This window comes from Electrona antarctica (assembly GCF_951216825.1).
Source record: "Electrona antarctica genome assembly, chromosome: 15".
NCBI lineage: Eukaryota > Metazoa > Chordata > Actinopteri > Myctophiformes > Myctophidae > Electrona > Electrona antarctica.
The window spans coordinates 4,071,329-4,090,273 of NC_136796.1; the positions used below are offsets into that span (position 1 = coordinate 4,071,329).

General features: G+C 43.2%; 1 protein-coding gene and 2 long non-coding RNA genes across 4 annotated transcripts in view; all 3 read right to left on the bottom strand.

Moving 5' to 3' along the window:
* Positions 1-2,099: 2,099 nt before the first annotated feature.
* LOC306938188 lies at positions 2,100-4,542 on the bottom strand. Of its 2 annotated transcripts, XR_013791686.1 has the most exons (4): positions 4,479-4,542; positions 3,068-3,126; positions 2,589-2,700; positions 2,100-2,474 (listed from the first exon to the last, which is right to left on the bottom strand). It is a non-coding gene; the product is annotated as an uncharacterized lncRNA (long non-coding RNA). The 2 variants fall into 2 exon arrangements; XR_013791687.1 differs by lacking the exon at positions 2,100-2,474 and having other exon boundaries at positions 2,495-2,700.
* Positions 4,543-8,395: 3,853 nt separating this feature from the next.
* stm (starmaker) lies at positions 8,396-15,511 on the bottom strand (the record flags this gene model as incomplete). Its single annotated transcript, XM_079522975.1, has 7 exons — positions 8,396-8,421; positions 9,159-9,323; positions 9,360-10,652; positions 11,724-11,753; positions 13,767-13,817; positions 14,130-14,165; positions 15,499-15,511. The coding sequence occupies 7 exons, from the start codon at positions 15,509-15,511 to the stop codon at positions 8,396-8,398; spliced, it is 1,614 nt and encodes a 537-aa protein (XP_079379101.1).
* A 1,978-nt stretch (positions 15,512-17,489) lies between these two features.
* The window catches only part of LOC306937820, a 3,728-nt gene continuing 2,272 nt past the window's right edge, over positions 17,490-18,945 (bottom strand). The window contains exon 3 of the long non-coding RNA XR_013791660.1: positions 17,490-17,507. This is a non-coding gene — a long non-coding RNA (uncharacterized lncRNA). The remainder of the gene's footprint in view (positions 17,508-18,945) is intronic.

An 18,945-nucleotide genomic window follows, 5' to 3' on the forward strand; every position in this document is an offset into this window, starting at 1 on the left:
CGTTATTTTTATTTACGCTAAAGACGAGAGGCTGGTCTGCATTTATGCGAGCCCCGGAAGTCATCGGTAACTCTAAATGCAACGGCATTAGAGCTATGGACCAGAGCTAGGCCAATCAGTGACTGCGTTTCAACTGCTGTCAGTACAATTTACAATTTAGGCATTTAGCAGACGCCTCATATACGCCCTGCCTATAGTCCAGACACGTGGAGCATCGTGTGAGTGAATCCACGTACGCTAATGCCAGGCTACTTTGCAAGCACATTCCCTGCAGTAGGCAAAGGAAGAAATGTTACCCAAAAATCTTCTAATCGGCCTCAAGGTGGTGCTATAACAGACCAATTCACATTTTGGCTCTAATAATTTTTTCTCTCCATTCCTTGGACCATGGCACAACTCTCCATTACAGCCATTTGTGCCAATTTTTTTCTTCAAATCAACACTTTTCGCTATGCTACTCCTACAGACTTTGTCCAATTAAGTCTCACCCGAATTGGTATACGCATGATCTCTGGTTTCATTTGATCAAGATGTTTTCAGATCATATCCATGCCTATGGCTGCCTTCTAATGTTTGCGGGCTCTGGGTTGGCAATCTGGCCTGGCGGACATAGGTGATCGTTATTTAACACAATCCTGCAGTTTTTTGTTCGTTGAGGGAATGCATGTCTAACTGCTCAGTTCATGAACAAACTGTATATAGAGAGAAGTTTCCAAATACATCAGTGGTTCATAGGATGTGAGTTGCTATTCTCAACTGGAACAATAATAAGAATAATAAGAATAATCCCATTTTCTTTTTCATTTCAAAAAATATATATACATTTAAAAAATAACTAGATAAAGTGCCCCTCTGCATGGCACAGGTCTCCACCAGGGCAGGTCAGGTTGTGGCCTCCTGGTGGCGCTATAATATGCCAATGTGAAAAGGGGGCTATTTCTTCTTATGCCTTTGGCATTTTGTTGCCAAAAATGGGTTTAGCAAAAATCCACCTGTTGGTGGCGCTATAACAGGCCAATGTGAAGCCTAGTAGCAAAGTCTGTGAAAGATTTCACGTAAATTGCACACTGCGTTCATGATTTGAGCTGTTCAGTGTCTTTCACACAAAGGACTCCTCCCTGCTAAGACATGGACGCTGCAGTCACAGCTGCAAAGGTTCAACATTTTAATCATCTTTGTTATCATTGGCAGTCGTGTAAGCTTTAATAATAGTAAAACAAATGTCACTCAACACTAGTTGTGTGTTGTGTTTTATATGGTTTTTTTGTACTTTATTTAACCAATTTTGACCTCAGATCAGATTCTAAAAATGTCTTCTACATCCTGACAGTTTTCTGAAAAAGCTATGTTTCTATGTCACTCGTTCTTCGATTTTTCAAAAAATAGGATGGAATATGAAATATCAGACAGATTCGTCTTGAACACATGACTATAGAGATAGTGTGTAACGATTTGCGGGATTTTTGGACAGAATCTGGAGGAGCAATATCAAAAGATGTGTTTTTCAAAAGTTGGCCTCCTGGTGGCGCTATAACAGACTGTTCTGGAAAATTTGGGGCAGAGGTTCATCGTTGGCATCCAGGGAGTGTGTGTGCAAAATTTGGCATCGACCGGGTTAACGGTGCCGGAGATTAGCTGGTAACAGACGGACGGACGGACGCACGCACGCACGCACGCACGCACGCACGCACGCACGCACGGACGGAGTGCAAAACATACTCTCTCCTCATGTCTTCAGCCTGGTGGAGACAAATGTATAACAAAAGGATATATTGTACAGATATACTGCTCAAACGGACAGACGGACACACAAAGATGTGCATATAGGAAGGGCTAGCGCCCCTCAAAATTAATAATAATATATAAGAAATTGTGGAAAATAGGCAATTTTCAAGCTTGCACGGTGTACTTGTAGATCTGCTATTTTCACTAGTTTGGATCCCGGGCAAACATCTAATCTCTCTTTTGACATATAAGGTGCACAGGTACACACACACACACACACACACACACACACACACACACACACACACACACACACACACACACACACACACACACACACACACACACACACACACACACACACACACAGTGAGTGAATGCTTATTCTCTGGGAAGTCTTTAATAAGGTGTTCTCCTCTGTCTCCGACACATTTTTTTTGTTCAATTTAGTTTTACAACGAACAATAAGACGACAACATCCTCTGTGTGTGTGTGCGTGCGTGCGTGCGTGCGTGCGTGCGTGCGTGCGTGCGTGCGTGCGGTAGGGGTCAGTAACATGTAACGCTATCAACCTAAAAACAATCAAAAACTGATTTACAAACATTAAAGATTTACAAACATTCAGCCATGAGACACATGGCGACGGAGACGGACAGACAGACTGTAGACAGACAGACAGGGACAGAGAGAGACGGATGGGGGGGGGGGGGAGACAGAGAGACAACGTTAGGGAGAGGGAGAGAGACGGACTAACAGACTGTACACAGACAGACAGGGACAGAGAGAGACGGATGGGGGGGGGACAGAGAGACAACGTTAGGGAGAGGGAGAGAGACGGACAAAGACAGACAGATTTTAAGGACAGGTTTCACAAATTAGATTGTCTCATTAAGTGTTGTTGTTGATGTTGTTTTTGTTGATGATGATGATGTATTCATGGCGACAGGACTGTGTGTTGAGGACACCTGCATGGCTCTGAGGAACAAACACAAAGTCAAAGGGATATTTCACGTTAAAAAAAAGAGTTATATCATTGTCAGGGCAGTATTATGCGTGTCTTAAGTACCAGGTCTTATTACTTAACTTAACTGGCTATTCTGAGCGGCCAAACAGCATTGACCACGCCTCCAGGTCTTAAGTTAAGTAATAAGACCTGGTACTTAAGACACACATAATACTGCCCTCAGGCTTTTGCACTAAAGACAGTGTTTTAAGTTGCTTGATTCAGTATTTAGATACTGTATGTTTTGAAAATGTGAAATTGTTTTGTGTGTGTGTGTGTGTGTGTGTGTGTGTGCGTGCATGCGTGCGTGCGTGCGTGTGTGCGTGCACGTGTATTTACCTGTTCAGTGTCTTTCACACTACGGACTCCTCCCTGCTAAGACATGGACGCGGTCACAGCTGCAAAGGTTCAACATTTTAATCATCTTTGTTATCATTGGCAGACGTGTGTCATCAAATTATTGTCTCAGGAATGTGACAAAGAAATAAAATAAAAAATAAAAATAAAAAACTCAAAATTGATTCAAGGCTTCATGGGGTGTTTAATTTAATTTTAATGTATAGAAAAAATAAATATCCCCATTTTGGGGGTGAACTACTGACATTGACACGTTGTGAGCTTGTAGACTGGCCATTTTAACTATTCAAAAATGTTTTGCAAAATAGTAAAAAAAAAGGCAAAGAAGTTTAGGGATAAGGGGTATAGCGGTGACGAAAATAGAGCCCAAAGTATACAAATGGCACTAAACGGGGTCCATTTGGTTCCATTGGTACACTAGTCTCACAGTTATGGGGGTCCTTGAAATGAAAACATTTAAGAACCACTGTACACTATATACTGTACAACAGAGCCTTGATTAGTATCATCGGTAACACCTGTGAAGAAAGTCGGAAGAGGGGATATAGGAAGGTAAAGGTCTCCACACACCGAGTGCGAATTTGGATTTTTAAGTCGGTTTTTCCGAAAAACGCGGCCGGTGTGCAACCACCTTAGGCCTGACGTCGAAATAAAAAAATCGTTCGCTCTGAAAGAATATATATTCAAAGATTTTTGCCGCATTTTTACGATTTTTAAAAAATAGCAGACCTACAAGCTCGTAGCGCGCCACTCGGTGGCGCACTATGAGCTTGTAGATCTGCTATTTTTCAATAGCTAAAGTATAACATAATGCTTAGTTAAAACACTAAAAGGGGTTCCCGTCCAGAATGGGTTAAGAACTATGCTGAATAAACACTGTATATACCGGCCAGTATTAAAAATACAATCAAATAAATATTTATAAAAATGCAGTCAACAAAACTTTGCTCAGCTGTAAATGAGAAACAATGAGAAAAGCTCTAACAAAAGCTTTTAGTTCATTAAAACCTGTATATGTCATATTTAGGGTAATTCTTCACATGAGAAACTTAAACAATAGAGGGTATGCGCGTGACATCATCATCATACCCGGAAGTTATGCGGGAACTCCTACTGAGTGGCAAAAAACTGCTTTCTGGCCTTGACAGCCCATACATCCAAACAGAAAAGTCCTATTTGATTGCATTAAATGACTTTAAACAACATTAAATTCACTTTGTCACTCACTTTGCCACTCGATTTGCCACTCGATCTGCCATTCACTTTATACATGCGCATACCCTCTATATATTTAGAACACTATAATCTCAGAAATGTAGCAACTTTAGAACTTGACCGTTTTAGAACTACAGTATGTTGTGGGAGGGGCTTTGTGTTGTGGGCGGGGCTTTACCTGCGCTGCTGTCTGTGGCGTCGTCTGTCGTGTCAGTCCCCACTGTAAACAGGAAATGACATCATCATCAACACACGCATACATTAATGTTGCATTCACGCGGAGAAGAAAGAAAGACACAAATGACGATGCAAAGATGCAGTCTACCATTCATTGTCAATGGAAGCCAGCGACATGATGATGCAAAGATGCAGTCTACCATTCATTGTCAATGGAAGCCAGCGACATGATGATGCAAAGATGCAGTCTACCATTCATTGTCAATGGAAGCCAGCGACATGACGATGCAAAGATGCAGTCTACCATTCATTGTCAATGGAAGCCAGCGACATGATGATGCAAAGATGCAGTCTACCATTCATTGTCAATGGAAGCCAGCTACATGATGATGCAAAGATGCAGTCTACCATTCATTGTCAATGGAAGCCAGCTACATGACGATGCAAAGACACCGTCCACCATTCATTGTCAATGGAAGCCAGCGACATGATGATGCAAAGATGCAGTCTACCATTCATTGTCAATGGAAGCCAGCGACATGATGATGCAAAGATGCAGTCTACCATTCATTGTCAATGGAAGCCAGCGACATGATGATGCAAAGATGCAGTCTACCATTCATTGTCAATGGAAGCCAGCGACATGATGATGCAAAGATGCAGTCTACCATTCATTGTCAATGGAAGCCAGCGACATGACGATGCAAAGACTCTGTCTACCATAATATTTTAGTATTTCAAAGTGTCCATGATGTCATGGACACTTGGCTCACGTCCTTCCTTGGACTACAATTCCCATGCTTTGGTGCACTGCTCTTCCTTGTGGATAGGGGGAAGGCTGTCCTTGTCCTGAGACAACACGTAGTCCAAGGACTGTCTAAAGAGGACGAGACGCGAAGACAACATGGAGTCGTACGGGCGACGCCATGTTGCTCACATGGTGCTCCATGGAAGGAAAGAAACATGCACAGTTGAGACCAGGAAGTTGGACATGACAAATCATAGATATGGCGCAAATGGCCCAGCAGATGGCGTGATGCCACTGACAGGAGATATGCTTGTACATATGTCACGTCCGACCAACATCACTGTCTGTGTGATGATTCATGCTGGGACTTACTTATCCATTTGCTGTTAAAACGTTAATATAAAAGGTAAAATCAGGGACTACAGATGTAAATTAGCTTATGGCTAACTCTGGCACATTTACATTGAAGTGAAAACTGAAATGTTGATTAATGAGCATTGTCCCTGTCAAATAAATAAATAAATAAAATAAATAAATAAAATGCAATGACGTGACATGATATGTACAAGCATATCTCCTGTCAGTGGCATCACGCCATTGGCTGGGCCATTTGCGCCATATCTATGATTTGTCATGTCCAACTTCCTGGTCTCAACTGCGCATGTTTCTTTCCTTCCATGGAGCACCATGTGAGCAACATGGCGTCGCCCGTACGGTCTTCGCGTCTCGTCCTCTTTAGACAGTCCTTGACGTAGTCCAGGAAGTAAGTAAGTGAGCCCAGTGTCCATGACATCATGGACACTTTGAAATACATGTTACACACATACAAACCCCATGCAGGAAAGTGTTTCTTGACTCCTGAATCATTCAAATAAGATCTGGTTGCAAAAGGGGTGAAGTGGCCCTTTTAAAGGACATAAAACAAATGATTAATCTGCCTTCATCAATGTATCGTCTCTGTCGGGTGGCAACCTCATCTCATTATGTCCAAAACTTTTACTTTTCAGGATTCAAATTCAAATATAGCGAAAGTAGCTCCGATCTACAAGCTCGAAATGCGTCAATTTGCTGTAGTAAGATCACGTAGGCCAGTAGGGTCATGTACTACTGCACTTTACTTAAATGTAAAGTAAAGAATGTTGAGGTATTATTGATAATGCAAATATTGAAAACTTAAGTTAGTTGCTGGCCAGGGCAGGGCAGGCAGCTAGCCAGCTATACGATCAATATCACATATATAAATACTGAAATGAGCAACGTAGGGAACCCCTTTTGGTGTTTTAACTAAGCATTATGTTATACTTTAGCTATTGAAAAATAGCAGATCTACAAGCTCATAGCGCGCCACCGAGTGGCGCGCTACGAGCTTGTAGGTCTGCTATTTTTGAAAAATCATGAAAATGCGGCACAAATCTTTGAATATATATTCTTTCAGAAGACTTTTCGACTTCAGGCCTAAATGGATTAAGTAAAGATCATGTGAGCAGGCTATACTTCTTCCGTCCCTTCCAAAAAACACAAAAGGTTATACCGTGGTGATATTGAGGTTAATTCTGCCCTGACCAAGCCCAGTATCATGCTGCGTTCACACTGGAACCACATGAGTTCCAGTCAGGTGTTGATCAACACGCCTGTTGTTTGATGAGCAGGAACAATATAAATGAAAATAGGACTGGGGACAAAAGGAAGACGAAACTGTCAGACGGAAAGAATGTGCGCGTGTGTGTGTGTGTGTGTGTGTGTGTGTGTGTGTGTGTGTGTGTGTGTGTGTGTGTGTGTGTGTGTGTGTGTGTGTGTGTGTGTGTGTGTGTGTGTGTCTTGTTTAGCGTTCCATTTAAATGACATTTCCTCATACCAACTGAAGAATGTTTTATCATCGTGTGTTTTGTTTGCGTGTCTCGAGTGTCCATGGAAACTGTATGGCTTTTAATTAAATTGAATGATTCCTCATACCAGGACATTGAGAATATTTTTCCATGCGTGCGTGCGTGTGCTATGCGTCCGTGCTTGTTTGGCCTTCCATTTAAATGACATTTCCTCATACCAACTGAAAAATGTTTTATCATTGTGTGTCGTGTGTGCGTCTTGAGTGTCCATGGGAACTGTATGGCTTTTAATTAAATTGAATGATTCCTCATACCAGGACATTGAGAATATTTTTCTGTGTGTGTGTGTGTGTGCGTGTGTGTGTGTGTGTGCGTGCGTGTGCGTGTGTGTGTGTGTGTGTGTGTGTGTGTGTGTGTGTGTGTACGTGGGCGTGTGGGGCGTGTGTGTCATGCATAGCTTCCTGCTGTGTTCCCACGACGTCTTTCTCAAAAGCCCTTTCTCAAAAGCCCTTCGTCAACCTTCCTGCTCACCCGGTCTTTAAATCATTCTACTTCCTGCTTAGTTGTCGCCAGGCAGGAATTCCACAGTAATCAGATATGGACTAGTAAAACCTAATTAATGTGCCGTCGCACGACACGCGTGCCAAGAACAGCACGCAGGCAGGTCGGCTATTCACGGCCGTGTTGAGTTGATTCAGCCTTTACAGCCGACTCTGACGACGCTCAACAGAGGTGAAGGTACACACAGGACTAATGGCATAGCGATGGCACATACTAGTGGGCTAATACCAATGTGTCGCAAATTATGCAATGCGGTGTGAGCTTGTAGATCTACATTTCAATCTACATTTTGAGTCCTACTAAGTGTGTCTTTTAGTTCTACTAGATCTCTTCTCCACTAGTCCCACTAGGGTAGGAAGGATTGTACAGTATGGGTGCATCAATGGCAGACTGCATGTCATGCAAGTCAATTCAATCTGTTATGTTCTGTGGAAGGAAAAAACAAGATCACATGATCCTTGCATTTATCCCCTTATACTGTTAAGGAGGTGTTAAATTCTAACGTGTGTGACACGTACCGGCCCTATAGACGCCTTATCAGACGACGTCACACTGATAAGCGCCAGCATGCGTGTGCAGGCCGGCAGCACATGAACCCCCCTCCCTCATAAGGTGCAATGGAAAAGTTCTAACTGCGCTCACGTGTAAAAATGCACCATCACACTTTCAGATGCCGTTTTTCTCCCAGTGGTGGAGGCAGAATGATTAGGATTTGTATTGTGATCTCTCGTTCTTGCAATTTATAATCCTTGGTTTCTGTTGTGTGTAAACAATAATGGCAATTCAAAGCAGCACCACACCTCCTGTCGCTGTCATAAGAACGCAGGGAGCGCTCATGATCACAGCAGCAGAGCCTGTTTGTGCACGAATGCACGCGCAGCTGCAGCCCATCAAAAGTATAATTTATGCTCCGTCCCTCGATGGTGTCGCGCACGTCGCAGACCTCTACGCTCACAACAGTCGCATCCGAGACGCGATGTGAGCTTGTATATATCAGCTGTTCTCTGCGTGCAATACTGCACAATGAAGTATAAACGCCTCCTAGGGTGCACCTCACTAGCCAACACACAAGAAGAGGTCGAATGAACTGAAACCAGCACACTCCAAAACAACAGGTTTGGAGATCTGTTGGGTATTGATTACATGAAACAGTCACCCGTGCGACCAGTCTCAATGTTTGTAAACTAATAATTGGTCTATATACCTAATTAATCGCTTGTGTTGTGCAACGGACATTCTAATGAAGACCGACACAAGGTGGACCATCTGACTCCTCCAGTCCAGATCGTGTATCGCAGAAACCTTGTATCTCCATATTTTAACTTATTTATTTCTATTCTTTTCTCGTAAATGAACGCCCTGCTTGGTCACACTAATACAGCAACACACAAAAGCATCGAAAGTAGCAGATGCGGGACATTTCGAGCTTGCCGATCCGCTGTATACTTTTGACTCCTGAAAAGTTAAAAAATGTTGGACATATTGGCGTTTCCACGTGACAGGGAACGATTATGAGCAGGGCTTTAATTAGTGTCGCAATACTGACCTTCGGCTTCGGCGGAGTTGGCCTGTCCTGCGTTGGGCTCCACCGCTGTGTCACCTTCTTCTGCTATCACTGCTGCGTCGTCACCAGTAGTATCGTCACTGGTACCGGTGCCGTCTCCGGTGCCGTCACCAGTATCATCACTGGTATCATCACCGGTATCATCACCTGTATCATCACTGGTATCGTCACCGGTATCGTCACCGGTATCGTCACCATCACTGTCGTCGGTCGCGTCATCAGTATCGTCGCTTGCAGCATCTGACGAATTACTGTCGTCTAAGTCGTCTGTCTCGCTGTCCTCCATACTATCTGTCTCACTGTCGCTGTCGCCTGTGTCACTGTCATCGTCAATGTCCTCTGGTTCTTCTAAGCTAACCTCGGCTTCGTTTGTGTCGTCACTGTCATTGTCCTCCGGTTCTTCTAAGCTAACCTCGGCTTCGTTTGTGTCGTCACTGTCATTGTCCTCCGGTTCTTCTAAGCTAACCTCGGCTTCGTTTGTGTTCATGTCGTCGTCGCTCATGTCGCTGTCGTCGCCGACTTCGCCGGTCTCGCTGCCCACATCGGCGCCCGTCATGAGGTCCTCGCCGTCGCCCTGCTCGTCACTGTCGTCTGTCTCATTGGTCTCCTGCAGGTCGCCTGGTTCCTCAGAGTCCTCTGGGTCGTCTGTCTCATTGGTCTCCTGCAAGTCGCCAGGCTCCTCGGAATCCTCGGCGTCCTCGGGCTCCTCGGAATCCTCGGCGTCCTCGGGCTCCTTGAGTTCCTCGGGTTCCTCGGAATCCTCGGTGCTGTCAGAAGCGTCGGGACCCTCATTACTGTCTGTCTCACTGTCATCAGCGTCCTCCTGTTCACTCGTCTCGCTGACGTCGTCGGCAGCGTCACTGTCGTCCTTCGCGTCGTCGTCTACGCTATCTGCATCGCTATCGTCGCTATTGACGCTATCTGTCTCACTGTCATCGCCCACCTCCTGCGCGTCGTCTGGCATCTCGCTGTCATCGCCCACCTCCTGCGCGTCGTCTGGCATCTCGCTGTCATTGTCCTCTTGCGTTTCGTCGGCGCTGTCGATGACGTCTGGACTGTCTTCGTCAGCGGGGCTACTGTCGTCCTTGTCGTCTGTGTCACTGTCGTCCATCTCACTCTCCTGGCTGTCTGTCTTCTCGTCTGACCCCATGTCCTCCTTCTCCTCCTCTGGACTTCCTGACTTTGACGCTTCCCCTGCCTCGTCTCCCTGGCTTTCGTCGGCATCGCTGTCGTCACTCTCGTTGGTCTGCTCTTCGCTCTCCTGGCTGCTCTGTTCCCCCTCATCGCTAACGTCGTCCAAGTCGTCGGCACTGTCTTTTTCTAGACTCTCCGCCTCCTCTTCGTCGTCGATTGCCTGCTCTATCTCTTCCTCGTCTGTCCCACTGTCTGTCCCACTGTCAACCGCCCCGCTGTCTGTCCCACTGTCAACTGTCACGCTGTCTATGCCGCTGTCTGTCTGTGGCGCTTCTGTCACACCTGAGGAGCAGAGAGACGTTGCATCAATTAATTGATATATTGCTGCCAATGTTCGATAAATAAAGATGCCTCTCAGAGCATTTTGTTTTCAAACCAATACATTTGATACGGTATAGTTAACACTTTACTTAACCCATTCTGGGAGGGAACCCCTTTTGGTGTTTTAAGCATTAGGTTATGCTTTAGCTATTGAAAAATAGCAGATCTACAAACTCATAGCGCGGAATGTGCCTGAAATCTTTGAATATATATTGTTACAGAGCAAGTTTTTTTTCTCAAATCTTTGCTACTGGGAGGGTCCCTGGAACAACATATTTTCAGATGGGGGTCGGCCACCAATGTCATATTTGGGGTCCTTGACATGAATATGTTGGAGAACGACGGTTTTTCAGAAAACTGTCATGATTTAGAGGACATTTTTTTTAATTTTGACGTCGGGCCTAAATGGGTTAAAGGTCCTGGTCTGTAAATGCATTGTAATCACATTTATAATGCAATATAATGTGCTTATAAGGCTTCATAACACACATTTCTAACCAATATTTGACAGACATTGAAAGACTCTGAAATCATGAGCATGGCGACAGGCCTGCCCTGAATACTTTGTTTGTCGCTGCCACTGTGATTGGCTGAATAGTGCGTTGATGTGCAGTTGGAGAGGTGTGTCAGTCTGTGATTGGCTGAATAGTGCGTTGATGTGCAGTTGGAGAGGTGTGTCAGTCTGTGATTGGCTGAATAGTGCGTTGATGTGCAGTTGGAGAGGTGTGTCAGTCTGTGATTGGCTGAATAGTGCGTTGATGTGCAGTTGGAGAGGTGTGTCAGTCTGTGATTGGCTGAATAGTGCGTTGATGTGCAGTTGGAGAGGTGTGTCAGTCTGTGCAGATTTAATTTGTTAAAATTAATTAAACGTTAATACACAAGTCCAACTAATCAGCTGCATCCGAAGTCACCAAGCCCTCTCTCTCTCTCTCTCTCTCTCTCTCTCTCAGCACACACACATGCACGCACGCACACGGCACGCACACACGCACAGACACACGTGCATGCGCGCACACACTTGCACACACGCACCTGGTTGTTCACCGGTGTCATCTGCAGGCCCTGAAAACCAGACATACATGTAAGATGAGCAGACAGACAGATACTTAGGGTGGAGTTTTTTTCTTTCAATCTTAGACAATTTTGAAATCTGATAGCATCATACACATGATAATCTTACAGGATAATCTTAGCAGATAATCTTAGCCAGGGCATCACACACTACAGGGTTCTATCCAGATTCTCCGGCTTGCTCGAACCCATGCAGCAATAATATAATGGCCTATAAATATGATATAATAAATAAAACATATCACGCCTTGCTCCACGATAGCATTATAATTAGTCTATTTGTATAGTCTATATTATTTTTATATTAACCCATTTTGACCTGAGATCAGATTCTAAAAATGTCTTCTACATCCTGACAGTTTTCTGAAAAAGCTATGTTTCTATGTCAGTCGTTCTTCGATTTTTCAAAAATAGCAGACCTACAAGTTCATAGCGCGGCACTCGGTGCCGCGCTATGAGCTTGTAGATCTGCTATTTTTCAATAGCTTAAGCATAACATAATGCTAACACCAAAAGGGGTTCCCGCCCCAAAATGGGTTAAATAAAGTATAAGACAACATTACAATACGTAATGTTGTCTTACGGGTCCCATTTGTACACTCCCAGAGTTACGGGGTCGGGGGTCCTTTGAGAAGGTTTGAGAACCACTGTACACTAAACACTAGTACACAGTTGGAACAGAGCCTTAATTAGTATCATTGATAACACCTGTGAAGAAGGTTGGAAGAGGCCCAGAAGTATGAAGAGTTATTTCCAAAATGGTCTTTGCATAGAGTCTATTGAAGTTTACAGATACACATAAAAGTAAGTAGCCTTGCCGAGCCATGAGGCCCATAGGGGCAGGAGCCTATCTCCTGTTTCTGTAGCGTGAGGCAGCTTGATGTACAAGTACACCCCCTGGACATGACGCTAGTATGTCGCAGGGATTTACCCCCAATCCAACCCTTGATGCTGAGTGTCAAGCAGGGAGCCACTGGGTCCCATTTTTAGAGTCTTTGGTATGACCCGGCCAGGGATTGAACCCCGACCTCCCAGTCTCAGGGCGGACACTCTAACCACAAGGCCACTGAGCTGGTACACAGATACACATGCACTCATTGCACTGTGCATATTCCATTCACAGTCTTTCCTGGCCTTTATGCCATTTCAGAATTCTGCTGTTATTTGTCAGTGACAAAATACCACAACAACTAAACTTATACAACTTTAGAATGTTCACTTTACTGCCTGCCACCAGTGTATCAAGCCCAGCAAAAAAATATATATACATCAGAATGCATTATAAAGTTTTACAAGACCTGGGGCCCGTTTATGACATTCTACCACAACACACAAACTGCATAGTGTGCCGTGCCTATGCCTCGGCCAACGCCAAACCACAACAGAAACTAGATCTGCTCTATGAAAAATCTGCTTTTTATTATCTTTTTTTTTTTTTGTAATTATGTATGCATGTATTTTTGTGTATATGTGTATATAGATATATTTATTGAATTGTTTTATTTCCTCCAGACTGTTTTTCCGACTATCCTTGTGGGGGGAGGGGTGGGATAGGGGATTGAGTTTTATTTTTATATTTTATATGTCTGTTTAATACTTGACCCTGGGCTTCTGTTACAAAAACCTGAATAAAAAGATTTTGAAAAGAAAGAATGCATTCATATTCATGATATGAATACATTCTGATGTATTTATCCACTCTTGAATAAATAAAATAAAAGTAAAATACATTTAAAAAACACTCTAGTGCTCTCTGTTTCCCATGCAAGAAATACATGGCTCTGTGCCAACTTGAGCGAATACCATTTTGGAAATAATAAGTGTACAAATGGAGCCATTTTTCGCCATAGTTTTAGTCACAAAATGAACAGGTAGGTAGGTAGGTAGGTAGGTAGGTAGGTAGGTAGGTATAGGTAGGTAGGTAAGTAGGTACAGTAGGTAGGTAGGTAGGTAGGTAAGTAGGTACAGTAGGTAGGTAGGTATTTAGTTACATTAGTGTCAAACCTGAATTTTCTCCTGCAGGGATGGCTGCAGCTGTAGTGCCTTCATCACGATCTAAATGAAAACAAAGTATAATTATTAACATTGTCAAAAACAACAGTGCAGGTTTATCAACATTTATTGGGAAGGTATTGATGTTCCGGTTTGAGGGGAAAGGAAGTTCTGGTTTGAGGGTTCCGGCCTGATGACTATACTTAAACAATGACTACAACATGACGTAACGATATCATCCGCTCCCGACCGGATCATAAACCCGAAAAGGCTACTGTACCGTAGATACCTACTGGTATAACCTGCAGGAATGCCTACCGTGCAGTAACCTACTGCTTGTTTTAAAAGTAAAGCATGGTGTGTGTAGTGTCTTACCAGCATTCAGGTGGTCTATTAGAGGTGCTTCTCTGACTGAAACACACACAGTGACAACTGTCAGTCTCCGTGGCAACGGTGAGCTAAATTGCAACACTGTAAATGGAACCCATTCATCCACTCTGACATTTTACAGTATGCACTGCACTATAAATGCATGCCCGACTGCTCCGTCCACGCATGTCCCTGATCTACCAAAAACATGTTTTTTAACACACACAAACTCCTGTTCAGAGGTCCCCCCAATATGTCCACAAATCAGTCCGAGACTGGCGAGACTTTAATAAATACATAACGTAATGTTTTCGATCGTAATGCTGCGTTCACACAGAGAGACGCAAAGATGCAAAGCTACACACAGTGTGAACAAGAAGGCACTGGAGCAGCTCAGACGATTTAGGCCCTTATATTATTATATCAGGGTGCAGGTAAAAAGCGACAACGTTTCGATGTGTCAATTACATCTTCGTCAGGTCATAGCCCGAGGGGGCAACACAGTAAGGCTTAAGTACACACATGGTGCAGGGGGCAGGCCCTTAGTTAACCAATGTCACACAGCCAGCAATCATTACTTCATACATATCTTTCACGTGGAACCTAACAGTGAGGAATTATCCAGATGAAAGTTAAAGTGCATTGGGACTATAAATATACAGACTATAAATACACAGGTGTAGGAAGGATAGTACAAAAATAGAACATATTCTATACACAGTGTATTTGTACTTCCAATGACAATGCATGGTAGACTGCATCGTTGCGTCTGCCCGTGTGAACGCAACAGGCAGCAATGCCCAAACCACACTCCTTGCAACTCCTTGCAACAAAACAGTTTTAAGGTCAACTCCTTGCAACAAAACAGTTTTAAGGCCAACTCCTTGCAACAAAACAGTTGTAAGGTGGTCAACTCCTTGCAACAAAACAGTTTTAAGGTCAACTCCTTGCAACTCAAGGAGTTGCATCGGTGTGGTAGCCTGATTGTCAGACTCTGAGAGCCTCCAGCTCTTGCGCTCAGTCGAGTGGGTGGGGTCTATGGGCTGGAAACCAGGCTATCGGTGTGGTTGACCTTAGAAACTTTACAAACATTCACCTTTGTTTTTAAAGGTATACTCTACAATGCTGTGTTATAAACCACATATTACCTGTCGTACAGGAAATAACAACTCTTCATAGAAATGCAGTAACTGGCAACTGCACCTATAGTCTATCTCTGTAATTTCCAGTCATTCTCAACGACACGAGCAATTAGCCACAGACACGCCCACAGACCACAGAATAAAATGCATGACCTATCCGAACTCCGCCCGGTTACACATGCTTTAAGGGATTGCATAACTGCATGCTTTTGAGTTATTGCATAAGTGCATACTGTGCTTGGTCATGCGGTATTTCCAGTTAGTACAGTAAATGTACATTATGTACCTCCACCACACACAGCACCTCCATACTAAGCACCAACCCCCACTCGACCAATCACAAGAAGGAGACTTGAAGGAGATTATGTATGACTACCCCCCCACCCCACACAACTTGGAAAGTCGTATTTTAAGGATTGTTTTGGATGCTTATATTTTGATGAATGTTAATTATACTATGCAAATGTTTGTTGGTTACTTGTTCAATACTAGTCCTTACCCGTTCTGAATATATGAACAGCAAATGATGTTCAGTGTGGGTACGGTAATCTAATAATTTAGCGATAATTTTGTGTCCCAGTATTAATCTGTGTCCAAACAGTGCATGCATGCATTTCACTGGTGAGCCGGAAGGCAGTATTCTGACTGACTGAACGACAGCGGACTGACAGACAGCGACCGAGCAAAATAGACAGCGGGCAGGCGATCGCTAAATTATTAGATAGATGCCAGTGCTTTTCGACTAATGTTAAGAATGTTATTCAGACAATATTCACCTTCACTCCCACTCCACCTAACTTAATTGCCCATTGGTACATTTTTACCATTGAGCTAATTAGAGCCTGGCCTGCTTGCTCATCTTGACCAATGGGTCAACCAATGATTGCATAAATGGTGCATTTTATATAGCGCCTTTATCCAAGGCGCTTTACATAGATTGTGCATTACATTCACACATTCACACACACATTCATACACCGATTGTGGCGGAAGCCATGCAAAGTACCAACCAGCACATCGGGAGCAATTTGGGGTTCAGTGTCTTGCCCAAGGACACTTTGACATGTAGCCAAATTGCATAAATGGTGCATTTTATATAGCGCCTTTATCCAAGGCGCTTTACATAGATTGTGCATTACATTCACACATTCACACACACATTCATACACCGATTGTGGCGGAAGCCATGCAAGGTACCAACCAGCACATCGGGAGCAATTTGGGGTTCAGTGTCTTGCCCAAGGACACTTTGACATGTAGCCAGGAGGAGCCGGGATTCGAACCACCGACACATGGATCATTGGACGACCTGCTCTACCTCTTGAGCCACAGTCGCCTGAGTTATATTGTATTAGCATCGCCTATAGCCTACTCCAGGGGTAGGCAACCATAGGCAAGTGTGTGAGAGAGGTTTTTCTTTAAAAATGTAATATTAAAAAATCTATCCTGCATTATAATTCTACATTTATTCAAACTCCTAACTCTGTGGAGGGACCGAGGGAGTCTGGGAGATATAGGTGGGTTTTTATTGCTAATGATCATTACATCCTGACGTGAAAGAAAATATATCTAAATAAGAAGAGAAATACAGGTTGTTATGAATATGGACAACTAAAATCTGGTGGAAATATAACATTTTGATAGATATGGTGTCATAATTAAACTTAACCCATTCTGGGCCTTTTGGTGTTAGCATTATGTTATGCTTTAGCTGTTGAAAAATAGCAGATCTACAAGCTCATAGCGCGCCACCGAGTGGCGCGCTATGCCTATGAGCTTGTAGGTCTGCTATTTTAGAAAAATCGAAGAACGACTGACATAGAAACATCTTTTTCAGAAAACTGTCAGGATGTAGAAGACATTTTAGAATCTGATCTCAAGTCAAAATGGGTTAATGTTGATATGGCATACTGACTATCAAGAAAATGAAAACATGGCACTTCATGTCAAATAGGTTGCCGACCACTGAACTCTACAGAAGAGAGTGAGTATTGTGTAATGGATCAAAGTTCAGCCTCTGGCTCTCTGATTTTCTGCGCTCATCCCTGGTACGTGTGTGTGTGTGCGTACGTGCGTCGTGTGTGCGTGCGTCGCGTGCGTTCAGAGACATATTGACAGCATGCATGTTTTTTAATGTTCCGAAACTTCCGACACATTTATATTCTGTATACTTCCTCCTCTTTGCTGAGCAGGAAGGAAGTTATTGTGACTGTCGTTAACTCACCATCATCAGAGGGAGGTTCTGAGAGAGAGAGAGAGAGGGAGAGAGGGGGAGAGAGAGAGGGAGAGACGGGGGGGAGAGAAGTAAATGATTAGAGACCCTTGTTGACAGTGGTTTTCAACCCATTTCATATCAATATCATATTATTTATTCTGCATTTGAGCCACGCTACAGACCACCATTTGATGAGATTTAGCCTTTCAGACCCAAACCTTTGAATAATGTGTTAAAATAATGTACCTTTTGAGAGTGTAAAATGAAACCAAATGGACCCTATTTTACACTCTCAAGAGTTAAAGATCTAAAGAAATGGTCCATTTGGTTACCAATTCTGCATCATTTAGCTGGGGACAGCTAAGGAAGTAAAAAGAAAAAGAAAAAAAGAAAAAGTAAAGTACAGCAGGAATAGTGTAGGAATAGTCTGTCCATTAGGGGGAGACAAACACCCATATTACAGCCTTTAACTATCTACACATGCACCATTGATTGATTGATTGATTGATTGATTGATTGATTGATTGATTGATTGATTGATTGATTGATTGAAATATTTATTTATTTAATATTCAGTACAATTCAAGCACAACTCAATACAAAGACTGTTAATTAACTGTGTGTGGACGACCCAATAAAGCATTACACTTGTTTACAAGAGGGTCCACCTTGTTCAATTCATCAAAGCATTTAGAGACGTACCTACGTACCATACCTACAGTATACATGTCAGTAACTGCACCATAACTACAACTACACCCATAGAGCGTCGCAGTCCCGCCCCCTACCAGGGCCCAGGAAATGATTCCCCGTTCATTTTCCTCATAGACATTTCAAAAAGTATTTATTTAAAGACCTTTTAAGCCTCGTACAAAGCCAACTCGAGTTGTGACAAAGCATGACAACAAACACATTTTTTCGGGCCGAACAAATAATTACAAAGAAGAAAAACAACAAAAAAAACTGTTGTAACCTGCCCTTTTTTTCTTCTTTCTAATTATTTGTTCGGCCCAAAAAATTGTGTTTGTTGCCATGATTTGTCACAACTCGAGTTGGCTTTGTACGAGGCTTAAAAGGTTTTTAAATAAATACTTTTTGAGGAAAATGAACGGGGAATAATTTCCTGGGCACTGGTAGGGGGCGGGACTGCGACGCTCTATAGCAGTAGAGATTCCGGACAAATATTTATTTAAAGCTTGGAACCAAGACAATGCAGGCTCCCTGGTGAATCATGATGACTATAAAACATTTGATTCTTTGTAAAAAAAAAACATTATATTCAATTATTGTATTCTCAACCTGGGGGTCAGGATGTGGGTGGGGGGGGGGGGGTCCCCAGATGATTTGCATAACATTGTTTTCCTCACTCAACAGTAAACAAACACATACATTGTGGGTGTAGGTACAGGGTATATCTGCACATTTCTAAAGCGACAATTTAAGAGCTTTTTTTAATTCCAACTTG